The 13,353-nt window shown below is 36.4% G+C and overlaps 1 protein-coding gene across 3 annotated transcripts in view; it reads left to right on the forward strand.

The window, feature by feature from the left end:
- Man1a1 (mannosidase alpha class 1A member 1) overlaps positions 1-13,353 on the forward strand; it is a 248,649-nt gene that overhangs the window by 40,685 nt on the left and 194,611 nt on the right. For all 3 annotated transcript variants that reach the window (XM_045158200.1, XM_045158202.1, XM_045158201.1), the window contains 2 exons: positions 5,575-5,690; positions 12,220-12,300. In XM_045158200.1, coding sequence (XP_045014135.1) covers positions 5,575-5,690; positions 12,220-12,300 — 197 coding nt within the window. The remainder of the gene's footprint in view (positions 1-5,574; positions 5,691-12,219; positions 12,301-13,353) is intronic.

The following is a 13,353-nucleotide window of genomic DNA, read 5'->3' on the forward strand; positions in this document are numbered from 1 at the left end:
GGAGGCCCCAGAATCAAACACTGGGACTTACAAAACCAGCAGGCTTCAGAATCTTGAGAAAACATGCAGATGAACAATGGAGGGGGCAGTAAACATTCTCTGGCCTCTGCCTGTACATGGGACGTGCTTATGTACACACATACATGCATACACACACAACACTAACCATTTTTATTTTTCTCTATACGAAAGCTGTTTGGACCGTTAAGAACTCATTTATGGGTCCTAGGGAAATAGCTCAGTGGGTTAAGTACTTGTCTTACAAGCATGAGGACCTGAATTCAACCCCTATTACCCATGTAAACCTTGCATGCCTATAATCCTAAGGCTACAGAGACAGAATGATCCCTGGAACTTGTGGGGTAGCCAGTCTGATGTAATTGGTGAACTCTAGGACAGTGTGAGACCTTGTATCAAAATGTGTTGGACAATAATCCTTAGGCTAGATAACACCTGATCTTGTCCTCTGGTCTCCACATGCACATCAAACATGCACATACAACCCCTCCCCCCACACACATGTACTACAGTATATGAACATGCAGTCATGCATGCACCCACACACATGCACACATGTATACACAATAATTAAGTTATGTATTAATTTTCCAAAATCTTTATCAAATAGATTATTTGGTTCTCTGCTAATAGATTGATGGTTTTAAAATTTATAATAAGACTTTTAAAACATACTGTGTTTTTTTTTCCTTTTTAAAATATTTTTCATTGGTTTATCAGTAAAATTTCTGTAAGGACTTATTCTTTTGAAAAAATAAAGTAGGCTTCAGGTATTAGTGTAAGGAAGTGAACTATTACTAATCTAATTGTATTTATCCCACTCTCTCTTGAAATTAGAATGTGATATGTAGGATTCTCTTGTTATAGTAAAATCAGTGCCTGGGATTTGTTTCAAAAAATATAAGGCTCTTATTTTTGAGATGATGAAAACTTTTTAAGTAGTTTCTTTAGCCACATCTCAACCAGGGTTCTTCTCTATAAAACTCATGTTGTCAAGCCTTCTCAGAAATGGTTCTTGTTTATGATCAGCTATTCTGAGGTTTTTGAAACTGCCTGCTTGGTAAAAGGACTGTCATTCCATATGTGTCTAGGTTTTGTAGTCATCAGCCTCTGGTGAGCCCTGTAGGAGGACGAATGCTCTTTATCATGATAGTTTTTTTCCAGTTAGGATGAACCTTGCCCTCTCTATTCCCAGGCAGAGAAAAGCTGGCTACATCCTTAGCTTAAGTTTAAGGAGCTCCTGTCATGTGGGGAGCTGGAGGGAGTAAAGGAGCCCATGTGGACAGTAAGGGCAAGGGGCTTCTGCCTGGCCTGGGCCTGGGCATGGGCCAAGCCAGCCAAGGCCCATAGAAGGGAAAAACTCACCCTCAGCAGTAAGTTCCCAAGTGGTCAGAGCAGAAATGATCTATTTTTTATCATGGAAAGTTTTCCTTTCTATTATGATGGATAGATTTTTCTGGATCTGAAAGAACTTATGACCACTACATCCTATAGCTATGTTGAAAATACTCAAAGGAGTTCTCCAGACTGAAGAGGAAGACACACAGCCATTGAGCTACAGGGAAGAATACACCATGGTTGAAAAATAGTTAAGCAGGCAAGAAAGGAAAACCTCAAGTGCTACAAAACCAGCACAATGACAGGAAATCATAAATGTTTCAACTCTGAATATTAATGATCTCATTTCCCATTCAAAAGACTTAGACTGATTGGATTAAAAGGCAGGATCTTGCTATCAAGAAACTTACCTTGGTGAAAGGGTGGAAAACTATTTTCTAAGCAAAATGGAACTAGGAAGCAGGTGTTGCTGTTCTACTATTTAACAAAAATCAATTTTAAACCAAAATCAGAAAGGCCCCTACATGTCAATTAAGGATATGGCCCATCAAGAGGGTATTATAATTCTAAATATATACACACCACCACAGGTGTGACCAGTTTTATAAAACAAAAAATATCATAAGAGGTAAAGATACAGATTAACACTAGTAAAATTATAGGGGTGACCACAATGCCCCACTCTCACTAATTGATAGGTCATCCAGGCAACAAAGTAGGCAATATAACATCTGAATTGAAAGGCATCATAGCTAAATTTGACTTTAACAGACATCTATAGAAATATCAAACACTACAGAATACACATTCCTCTCAGCAGTGTATGAAGCTTTCTCTAAGTAGATCATATATTAGAATACAAAGGAAGTCTTAGTAGATGTAGGAAATCTGAAGTAATTCCTTGTATTATATCTGAATACAGTGCAATAAAATTATATATCAACCACAAGAGAAAAAAATGAAACATATATATAAACTCATGGAGATTAAACCATGCACTGTTGAATACTGAATTGATCATTGAAGAAATCAAAAGGAAATCAAGAAAATACTAGAAATGAGTGAAAGTGAAAATACAACATCAAAAACTTACGGGATAAAATGAAAGTAGCTCTAAGGAGGATGGTTATAGTTCTAAGGATCTATGTTAAAAAGTCTGAGAGATCTCAGATGAATAAATAAATCATTCCTCTTAGAGCTTTGGAGAAATAAGAACAATAAGCAGAAAGAAATAATTAAAGTCAGGGCAGAAGTTAGTGTAATGAAAATGAAGACAAGATACAAAGAATCAATTAATGAAAGATAAATGAGATTGACAAACCCCTAGCCAAACTAACTAAAAGAAAGTGAGAAAAGACCCAAATTAATAAAATTAGAGATGAAAGGGGGGACATTACAACAGGTATTAATAAAACTCGGAAAAATTGTTAGAACATTATCTTAAATGCACTAACTTGGAAAATCTGAAAGAAATGGACCAATTTATGGATGTACATGACCTCTCCAAATTAAACTGAGAAGAAATAATGACTTCAATAGATCTGTAACAAGCAGTGAGATTGAAGCAGTAATAAAAGGTCTCCTGACTAAAACAAGCCCAGGTACAGATGGATTCTTTGCTGAATTCTACTAGGTATTCAAAGAAGATCTAATGTCAAGACTTCTTAAATTATTTCATAAAATAGGAAGGGAAAGAGTAGAATATCTTACATGCAAAGACATGTAAAAAATTATAGAACAGTTTTGTGATGAACATAGATGTAGAAATTCTCAACAAAATACTTGGAAACAGAGTGGAAGAATGTATCACAAAGATCATCCATCAGTATCAAATTGGGTTGATTCCAGAGAGGCAGAGTGACTCAGCATACCTGTGGTAGTTTGAATGGATGTCACCATAGATCAGGTGTTTTATTAAAGCTTGTAACTTGGGTCTCCAGCTGCAGGGCTGAAGGAGGTGTCACTGGGAGTAGAGCTGAGTTCTAGCCCAGAAGTATGCACAGAGGTTTGAGGTCTGTGTGGGTCCCTCCCACCTGCTGTTTTTTGGTGTGGTGTTAGGGCTGGTGATTGGCTTGCTGCACTTTCTCTCTCTGCTTGAATTTTATAAATGGGAGCCAGGTTCTTCTGCCATAGAAGGTACTTCCTCCTGGATCTGTAAGCTTGAAATAAAATATGTTCTTTCTCAAATTGTATCTTGGTTTGGATGTTCATCCCAGCAGCTTAAAGCTGTCTACAACAATACCCAAAGCAGTAAATGTAATATACCTCCCAAGTACATTCACAGATAGAAATCACATGATCTTGATTGATGCAGAAAAGGCTTTTAACAAAATGTAACATCCCTTCATGTTAAAAGTCCTTAGAAAACTGAACATAGAAGGAACATACCTCAGTATTAATGAGGGGCTAGAGAGATGGCTCAGTGGTTAAGGCACTTGCCTACAAAGCCTAAGGACCCAGGTTTGATTTTGCAGTACCCACTTAAAGCCTGATGCAGTAGGTGACACATGTGTCTAGAGTTTACTTGGTGGCTAGAAGCCCTGGCACCCCCATTCCCTATCTGCTTCTTTCTCTCAAATAAATATAAATAACATTTTAAAAAGAGCTATATGCCAAACCAGTAGCCCACATTATACTAAAAGGGGAAAACCTAGAGGCATTTCCACAAAAAGGAACCAGGTGTCCATTTATTTAATATAGTGCTGGAAGCCTTAGCTAGAGCAATAAGACAAAAGAAGTGAATAAGAGGGATATAAGTAGGAAAAGAAGAAGTCAAAGTATCCTTATTTGCAGATGATAAAATTTTATTCATGAGATCATAAAGCCTCTACCAGAGTACTCTTAGAACTGATAACACTTGCTGCAAAGTGGCAGTTTACAAAATTACCTCACAAAAATCTGTAGCCTTCCTATGTATCAATAACAAACAAACTGAGGAAGAAATGAGGAAAACATTCCTACTCACAATAGCCTCAAAACCAAAAAACCTAGGTATCCTAACCAAGGAAGAGAATGACCTCTGTCATGAAAATGTTAAAACTCTGGAGAGTAATTGAAGAAGACATTAGAAGATATATTTACCATGCTCATTGATTGGAGAATCAATATAGTGAAAATGACTATCTTACCAAATGCAGTATGTAGTTTCAGTGCAAACCCCATCAAAATTCCACAGAAACAGAAAAAAAAATTAAATTAAGAGGTACAAATGATCTTGGATAGTCTAAGAACACTGTAGAAGGATTACCATACCTGATTTCACCTGATTTTAAGCCATATTACATTACCATAGTAACAAAAACAGCATGATACTGGCATAAAAACAGACACTGAAATCAATAAAACAGAAGAGAAGCTTCTGACCTGGACCTGTGTAGCTACTACTACCTAGTTTTTGCTCCCTGGAGAAAAGAGCCCCTTTAACAAATAGTGCTGGGAGGCTGGATATCCACATGTAAAAAAAAAAAAAAAAAAAAAAAAAAAAACAGATCCGTATCTCTCACAATGCACAGAAGTCAACTAACTCCAGATGGATCTTACCTTGAGACCTTAAACTCTGAAATTGAGGAAAAAGTAGGAGCAACTCTTCAAGATATGGGAATGAAGAAGAGCTTTCTGAGTAAGACCATGGTCACTCAAAAGATAAGGTCAGTAATCAATAAGTGAGACCTGATGAAATTAAAAACAAGCAAGCTTCTATATCGCAAAGGAAAGAATTAAACAAGTGAAGAAAGAACCTACACAATGGGAGAAAGTCTTTGCCAGCAATACATTTGACAGAGGATTAATATCTAGATATACAAAGAACTCAAAGAAAATGAAACAATACTAAAACAAATAATTCAGTCAAATATTGGGCTGAAGAACTGAACAAAGAGCCCTCGGAAAAGAACTGCCAATGGCCACTACATGAAACAGCAATATTCAACATCCTTAGCAAGAGAAATACAAATTTAATACTTTGAGATATCACCTTACCCCTGTAGGAAAAGTTTACATCAAACCAAATAGCCACAATGAGGTGAGGATGTCAGGGCAGAGGAACTCTTATTCTCTGTTGTTTGGTCTAATGCATTTAAAAAATTTTCTTTTTCTGATAGAATTTTAGATTCTATTCAGTATGAATATTTATTAATAAATTGAGAATTACCCTCTTTTTCCAAGGTATGGTCAATCTTTATGTCTGTTTTATTGAAGAACTATTTTTGGTATTTTCAGGTAACATCAAAGGAGCAACTATAGTAGATGCCCTGGATACGCTTTTCATTATGGGAATGAAAAATGAATTTCAAGAAGCAAAATCATGGATTGAAAAAAATTTGGATTTTAATGTGGTAAGTTAGATAAAAGGTGCTAATTGAGTTCTTTAATCCTTACATGGATACATTCTCTGTATTGGGATAGATTATTGTATTGTGAATATGCTAGTAGAAACAAATGATGCAAATTTAGTAAAAATAACATCATTCTATAATCTTGGTTTCTTTATATATATTAATATATTAGTTTTTGGGAAATTAAGGATAAATGAGAATAAGTTAATATTTATCATAGCCTACATGTGCCAAATACTTTTGTTGGAGTCCCACAGCAACTCTATAGGATGAGTATTAAATTGAAGCCCTAGCAGCTTATTCCAGACCATGCAGCTGGCAATGTATTGGGGTTATGCTTCTGGCAAGGTGGCTGTCTCCAGGGCTTATGCTTGACACTGTGCGAGGTACATGCAACATCACCTGAAATCCTGTAGTCAGGTACTCCTGTTAGAAAAAAAAAAAATCCCTCTATGTGTGTATAGCATAGTTTTAATTTAAATTTTTTTTGTATTTGTGCATTCTTAACACATATATAATACCCTGTGACCTGCTGTACTTTGAAAGAGTAATTCATTATTTAGAATTGTGGATGATACCCTTATAGTGCTTGATAGTTATGACTAGAGAGGACTATCTCTCCCCTGGTCTAAGTGGCACTAATTGTTGTTTTACCTTATAATGATGTTGGCAAGGAACTTATTCTAAGAAAAGGAAGCATCTTGGGCTTGACTTTTTAAACTCATTTACTTATGGCTGCATTATTGGTATTATATTTAATCTGAGATTATTTTACAAAAATCCTTATAAGCCTCTTATCTACTTGGTGTTTGGTAGTGTCTGTAAAACCTCATAGAGCCCCCTGACTTGTCTCTCTCTCTCCCTCTCTCTCTCTCTCTCTCTCTCTCTCTCTCTCTCTCTCTCACACACACACACACACACACACACACACACACACACTTTCTCTCTAATAACATTAGACTTGTGAATAGTAAACAGAGTCCCTTACTTATTCTTGGTGATAATTGTAAATGTTCTCCTAAACTTCCCCATATACTGAAACAATTCTTTGCTTTCCTCACCAGTGGTAATTGAAGCAAGTCTGATCTGTGGGATGGTATTGGGTAGACTTATGAGGAGCTGTTTTATTTTGATAGACTAAACTCAAAGGCTTCTCTAAGTAATGGGCAAGATGTAATGGATAGCTGGTGGCTGTGTTGCCTAGGTCCCTTGAAACAAGAGCTATCATTCTATGTAGAGGCCAAGGAAAAGGCCACTTACTTATAAGGTAAAGGAATTAAGCTATTATTGGATGGTTGCTAAGATACTGACCTTTTACATTTTGTTTATGTAAATTTTTAAGTATGATTTTTTTTAATTAATTGATTCCCTCCCTCCCTCCCTTCCTCCCCCCCCTCTATAAATGTGAGAGGTCTGGAAACACTTGTTGCAGCTCTTTCTTTGTATTTTTCTTTTAAAAAGTATGTCATGGGCTGGAGAGATAGCTTAGTGTTTAAAGGTGCTTGCCTGTGAAGCCTAAGGACTCATATTCTACTCCCTAAATCCTACGTAAACCAAACACATAAAGTGACACAAATGCATAAGGTCACACATGCACACAAGTGGGAACACTTGTCTGGAGTTTCACTGCAGTAGCTGGAGGCCCCGGCATGCCAGTTATCTCTCTCTCACACATAGGCTCTCTCTCCCACTCTCTCACATTACAAAAAGTATGTTATTAATAATGTCCAAAGAATAGAGCTTCTCATATTTAAGAGAGTAGTATATACCTTTAGGAAAGGTATATGGATTTATTTTTCTAGTCATTGCATTACAAAGGTCTTCAAGATTACTGTTTTCTTGTTAGTTTTATTATACCACACATGGGAATGTCTTATATTCACCCATCTACCTAGAGCTTCAAGACATTGCTTGAAACTATGCATGAGTTTTCTTCAAAAAGTACTGAGAATATTTTTCATCCAGTTGAAACCTGCAGAGATTAAAAAAGCCCTACCCAAAAAAAGAAAAAAAAATAGTATTTCACTTACAGAGATAACATGTAACAGCATGTAGTTTTAGATACATTATTGCTTGTATCTAAATTTTTCTTGGTAATTGATTGACTGTCCAATGGCATTGTAAAAAAGTTAATGAATCCAAATTTATTGCAAGAGAAGAAAAAATAAAACTAAATCTGGAATACTTGTTGCAGTTTTTTCCCTATGGTGTTCCTAAACGTAAACAAATTTTACAGTCAGTAAATTTATATGCAAAAATTTATTTTCATCACTTAAAAGCAGAAATGCTTTTCACTGATTTGTATTGTCATTTACTAAAACTCATTTTCTTTTCATTAAGCCATCCTGAGTTGATTCATATTGCATAATGGGTAGCACAAAATTCAAATGGCTATAACAACAGCTAGTTTTACATAAATCACTGGGATAATCTGATTGGGGACTAAGAAAAGGGCATCATGGATGGAATTCTTTGTTCAGTACAGAGATCTGAGCTCATGGGTATGATGGAAGCCTTCAAAACAGATTCTGTTGTTCATTTTTCTATTTTTAATTCAAAGTGATCCTATAATAAAGAATCAAAGACTGTAGCTTATTTTGTCATCTGCTTATTCATGCACTAGTCATTGCCAAGTGCTCTCTGAGGATCAGTGACCTCCCTCCCCTTCAGGAGTTTTTCCTTTAGCAAGAGCTGGTCTGAGCATGCTTTCTGGAGCTGGGCTAGCTGAGGAGGGAAGAAAAAGAGAAGCAAAGAGTACCTGGGAGGTAGCAATTATTAGTCTAGTTGATTGTTTTCACAGATTATTTTATTCAGTCTTTGTGGCAGCCATACAGGGGAAGAGGTATTTCCCCTGTTTTTACAAAGGAAGAGGTGGTTGCTTGATCTGCCCCAGATGATGCAGCATACAAGAACTGAGCTTGAACAAGGTGTGCTGGACTAATGACTGGTTTTTAGTGAAGAAGAAATACAGAAGGTTGAGAAATACATAGGCAGCCTGAGAATGTGAATACTGAGTTTAATCATATAATGTTAATATCATAGTGCTTATTAGAGTTTATCATTTCTAGAAATTCAATAAATGCTTGTGAAATGAGGGAGAAGTTGATGATCCTGTCCTCCTCCTTATATGAGTAGTAGACTCACCTGGAAGGCCAGCCTGCAGGTGTAGGAGTGGGGTGCTATATTGATTCATGTTTATGTAGTTAGAAATGACATAGGGTACAGATGCAGCTCTTCTACCTATCTTTACCTTGCCTGCTTCTGGGACAGCTTTGAGGTGACTCCTGCTCCCAAAAGACCTTAACTTAGGACACATGCCCCAGAGTTTTCTGTGTGAACATTTCTAAATGTGATTGTGAGCTTCCTCTTACAGGTTTCTATTTTAAAAAACTATGGTGTATGTAGATCCTTATTTGAGGAATACTGGAAAATTATCTTGGGGTAATACATTGTATAGAGTATTTAGAACTTTTCTCCAGGTAACACTCTTTTTTAAAAAATATTTTTATTTATTTGAGAGTGACAGACAGAGAGGCAGGCAGAGAGAGAGAATGGGCATGCCAGGGCCTCCAGCCTCTGCAAACGAACTTCAGATGCCTGTGACCCCTTGTACATCTGGGCTTATGTGGGCCCTAGGGAATCAAGCCTTGAACCAGGGTCCTTAGGCTTCACAGGCAAGCGCTTAACCGCTAAGCCATCTCTCTAGCCCCAACACTTTTTTTTTGGAAATATTTTGTTCATTTGTTTTGAGGCATGGTCACACTTTCTTCCAAGATGACCCAGAACTCACTGTTTTGAGGCAGGATCACATTCTCTTCCAAGGTTTGGTCCCCCAGAACCCTTGTAAGCCATATGGTGATGCATGCATCTGGAGTTTGTAGTGGCAAGATGCCCTGGTCCACCCATTCTCCAACCCCCCAAATGAATTTTTTAAAAAATACTTTAAATAAAGCACCTCTGGATCTTATTGCATGCTGAGTAGGTGCTTGGCTCCAGCCACAGTTCCATGCTGTAGATCCTGAAAGAAGTGCCATTTTTCTTAGTTTCACTCCTGGAAAGAGTCCAGTTTAGAGTAGTGTTTGATCCTGATTGGTGCAGATAACTAAGTTAATTAAGCCTGTTAATGGAGTATTTTCCATTTAATGCTGAGGAGTACACGGCAAGAGGGATGATTTGGGCCTATGCCACAAAAGGCTATTCTCTCTCATGGTGATTAGTGATAGACTGAGCTGGGACCTGAGGTCCTTTCTGGACCTGGATAGCAAGGCCACCCTATTAACATAGACAAGATGGCTATTTGCATGTCTTTGTTAATAATCTTAAGAGATGTGTAATATTATTTCACTAACAAACTGAAAGCTGCTATGATACTGGAATATACTTTATATTTTATACTGGATAACTGGAATGCTGCCTTTTAATTTGTTAAAATGGAGTTTTATACTTTTAATTCTCAAAATGGTAATATAACATTTATATGTAAAGGTATATGTTAATCCTAAACATAGATCAGGCTTATAGGAAGTTCTTTTGTGAGGTGGCTTTATAAATTTTCATGTTATTTCCAATGCATGATAAAGAATAGTTACCACACGTGTTTCTACTGTTAATAAATCTTGCTTGTTCCTCATGAATGAAAATAGTCTTGGGAAATTCTCATGTTTACAGGTCAGAATAGAAAGCTGACATGGAGCTCAGAGAAGACCTAGTAATAGAGTAATTTCTGAATTTAGGAATCATAAGTTTTGGCCTAAAAGATAAAGAACCCAAATTAAGATTCCTAAAGAGTTAAAACTTTGGAAAAATAATGGAAAAAGAAACATTATTTTGGGAATTTGAATATAGTTCTAAGTCCCAACACAAGAAGATGGTAAGTATTAAAAATTACTAGTGGTGATGTGACATTCCTGAGCAAGATTATCAAAGACAAGTACATGGCAGTCCCTGGGAACCTATATGACTTCAACTAACTATCCAGATTTGTATCTTGGGTTCCCTAGACAACTATGTCCACAAAACTCAAAAGCCATAGCAACGGACCTTGACTACAGCAAAGGTTATCTCAGTACTTTATAGGCAGCAAGATAAGTGCAATTTAGGATCTGCAGAACACACAGCTAGATCAGATCAATAACTCGTTGAATAACTGCTTCTAGGAAGTGATTGATATCAACATGAAGATATACTTATGATGGCATTTTACACAGGTCAGTCCTTTACCTTGCAATAATTTTGACTCTATGTCTATAGAAAGGCTCTGATTTACCTTAAATTTTCATAGGAAGAAGAGGGAATACATGTATAATGAACCCATAGTTAAAAAAGGAAAAGAAAATCACCTTAACAGGCTTGAATAAACAGAAATGCAGGAACTGTTCTCTGGTTTAAAACTGAAAAATAGAAGTACAGACTGAAAGGAATATGACTTAAGGACTTAAATTCATTAGATGTTATTAGATATGATTACTGTTAGATATGAAAAACAGAGTCATGTGAGCCAAACTAATTTAATGAATTGTCTTCTTTTTCCCTTACCTATCATTTTGTAGATTACTAAAAGCTCTGACCAGTACAAATATGATCCTCACTCAGAGTGATATACTCTGAAGATAAATCACACAAATGTAGAGTGCCTTGAACCAAAGTATATTTTACTCTCATGTTGCAAATTGTAAGTTAAACTCACCAAAGTCTTATTTTATGGTGCTTCTAACTAACTTTGACTTAGTGATTTTATATTCTGACTTGTTTCCATAATCTTTCTTTTGCAAGAAAAGATAGTTTTAATTATGAGAGCCTTATACCTTTTTAGAGAGAGCATGTGGGAATAAAATAATCTCTTTTTTTGGGAAAGATTTTCTCTCACTAAACTGTAGATGGGCGAGTTTGAGGGACTTGTAGTCTTCATTGCTGTTCCTGGTACTTGAGACGAGGCCTGCCTGGCACACAGTAGTTACTTAATGATGTGTGTCTGCTAGACGAATTTCTGTCTCTCAAGATTTTGACTAAATTCATCTTCCAGATACTGGTGCCATGTACTTTTCTGCTATCTTTCATCATTATCAGTGAGTTGTTTGATATTAGGCAACAATGACATTTACTTAATGGAGCCAATGAACTAGAAAAGAAGAAATTGAGCCTTGAAATGTACCTCACATCTGTTATAGTTCAACTGGGCTAATTATTAGGTAACAGAATATATGGCACATACACTTACTAGTCAAATATTTATATAATATGGATAGTAGTTACTAATTATGTTTCAGTTATATTGCCATTGATAATCAGGCACTGGACCAAGAAACAGAATATTCCTGTTGAAATTCTGATTTCACCCCTTACTAGTTGTATCATCTTCAAAAGTTAACATTAGACGTGGGAGAATGGCAGGACTTTCCCTCCAGTGTACCAGTGTCCCTGGGCAAGCACAGAACTTTGAACAGACCTAAAGCCCAGCAGCTGACCACACCTGGACTTCCATCATGTGTGCCACCATTACAGTTGAGTCAACTTTCTTTTCCTTCTACAGAATGCTGAGATTTCTGTTTTTGAAGTCAATATACGCTTTGTTGGTGGACTGCTGTCAGCCTACTATCTGTCTGGAGAAGAGGTAAGATGAATGTAGCACAGAAATGTGCAATATGTCTTCAAGTTATTCTTTTCCATAGCCCACCAATATGAAGTCGTTTCTCGTGAGATGTGCTAAGTAAACAAGCAACTGGGAAAGTTTGGTAATGCTTATTTTTAGGAAATGATGATAGCTTTTCTGCTTGTTTTTTGTTTTGTTTCTGTTTATTTTTTTTGAGGTAGGGTGTAATCCAGGCTGACCTGGGACTCAATTTATAGACCAGGCTGGCCTCAAACTAATAGTTTATAAATAATATAATATAATTAGTTATATTATAATTATATAATCACAATTATAATATAATTAATTTTAATTAATAATAATAATATAATAATATGAATAATTCTCCTACCTCACCTTACCAAGTGCTTGTATTAATGGTGTGTGCTACCATGCCTGATAAATGATGCTGTTTTAAAAGCATGTTTCCATTGTGCTTTATGTATGGCATGATTATAAGGACAAAATATATGTGCTTGTGGACAAATTTAAAAGGTCTAGCAGAGAAACAGGCTTGTGGATTAATTTTCATCTTTAAAAATTATTTAAAGTTAGTATAATGTTAGCTTAATAAAAACTCTTTTAAGTGAAGAAAGCATAGCAAGTCAGCTCTAAAAATTACAATGCAGTGTTCAACTTCCTAAGGCATAGCTTCTGGGCCTATAGCCTAGTATAACGTGCCTGCTTCTCTCCCTGAGTCAAGGCTTAATGAACTACCGGCTGCTTGGAACAAAGTAGGACCTTTTAATTTAGCTACTTTTTTTTTTTCCAGTGGGTAGTATTTCATTTATTTTTTATTTTTTATTAGTTTTGTATTCAGCAAATACAGGCAGTTTGGTACCATTATTAGGCTCATCTGTGGCTAACCCCACCCCATTGGCCTCTTCTTGTTGAGGTATATGGGTCGTGCATTGTGGGGTTAGCCCACAGGTATTGGTACAATAAATGTCTCTGCATATCCTGACCCAACATGTGGCTCTGACATTCTTTCTGCCCCCCTCTTTCATAAAATTTCCCTGAGCCATGTTGGGTTCA

The sequence above is a fragment of the Jaculus jaculus genome, chromosome 9 (genome assembly GCF_020740685.1).
Source record: "Jaculus jaculus isolate mJacJac1 chromosome 9, mJacJac1.mat.Y.cur, whole genome shotgun sequence".
Taxonomy (NCBI): domain Eukaryota; kingdom Metazoa; phylum Chordata; class Mammalia; order Rodentia; family Dipodidae; genus Jaculus; species Jaculus jaculus.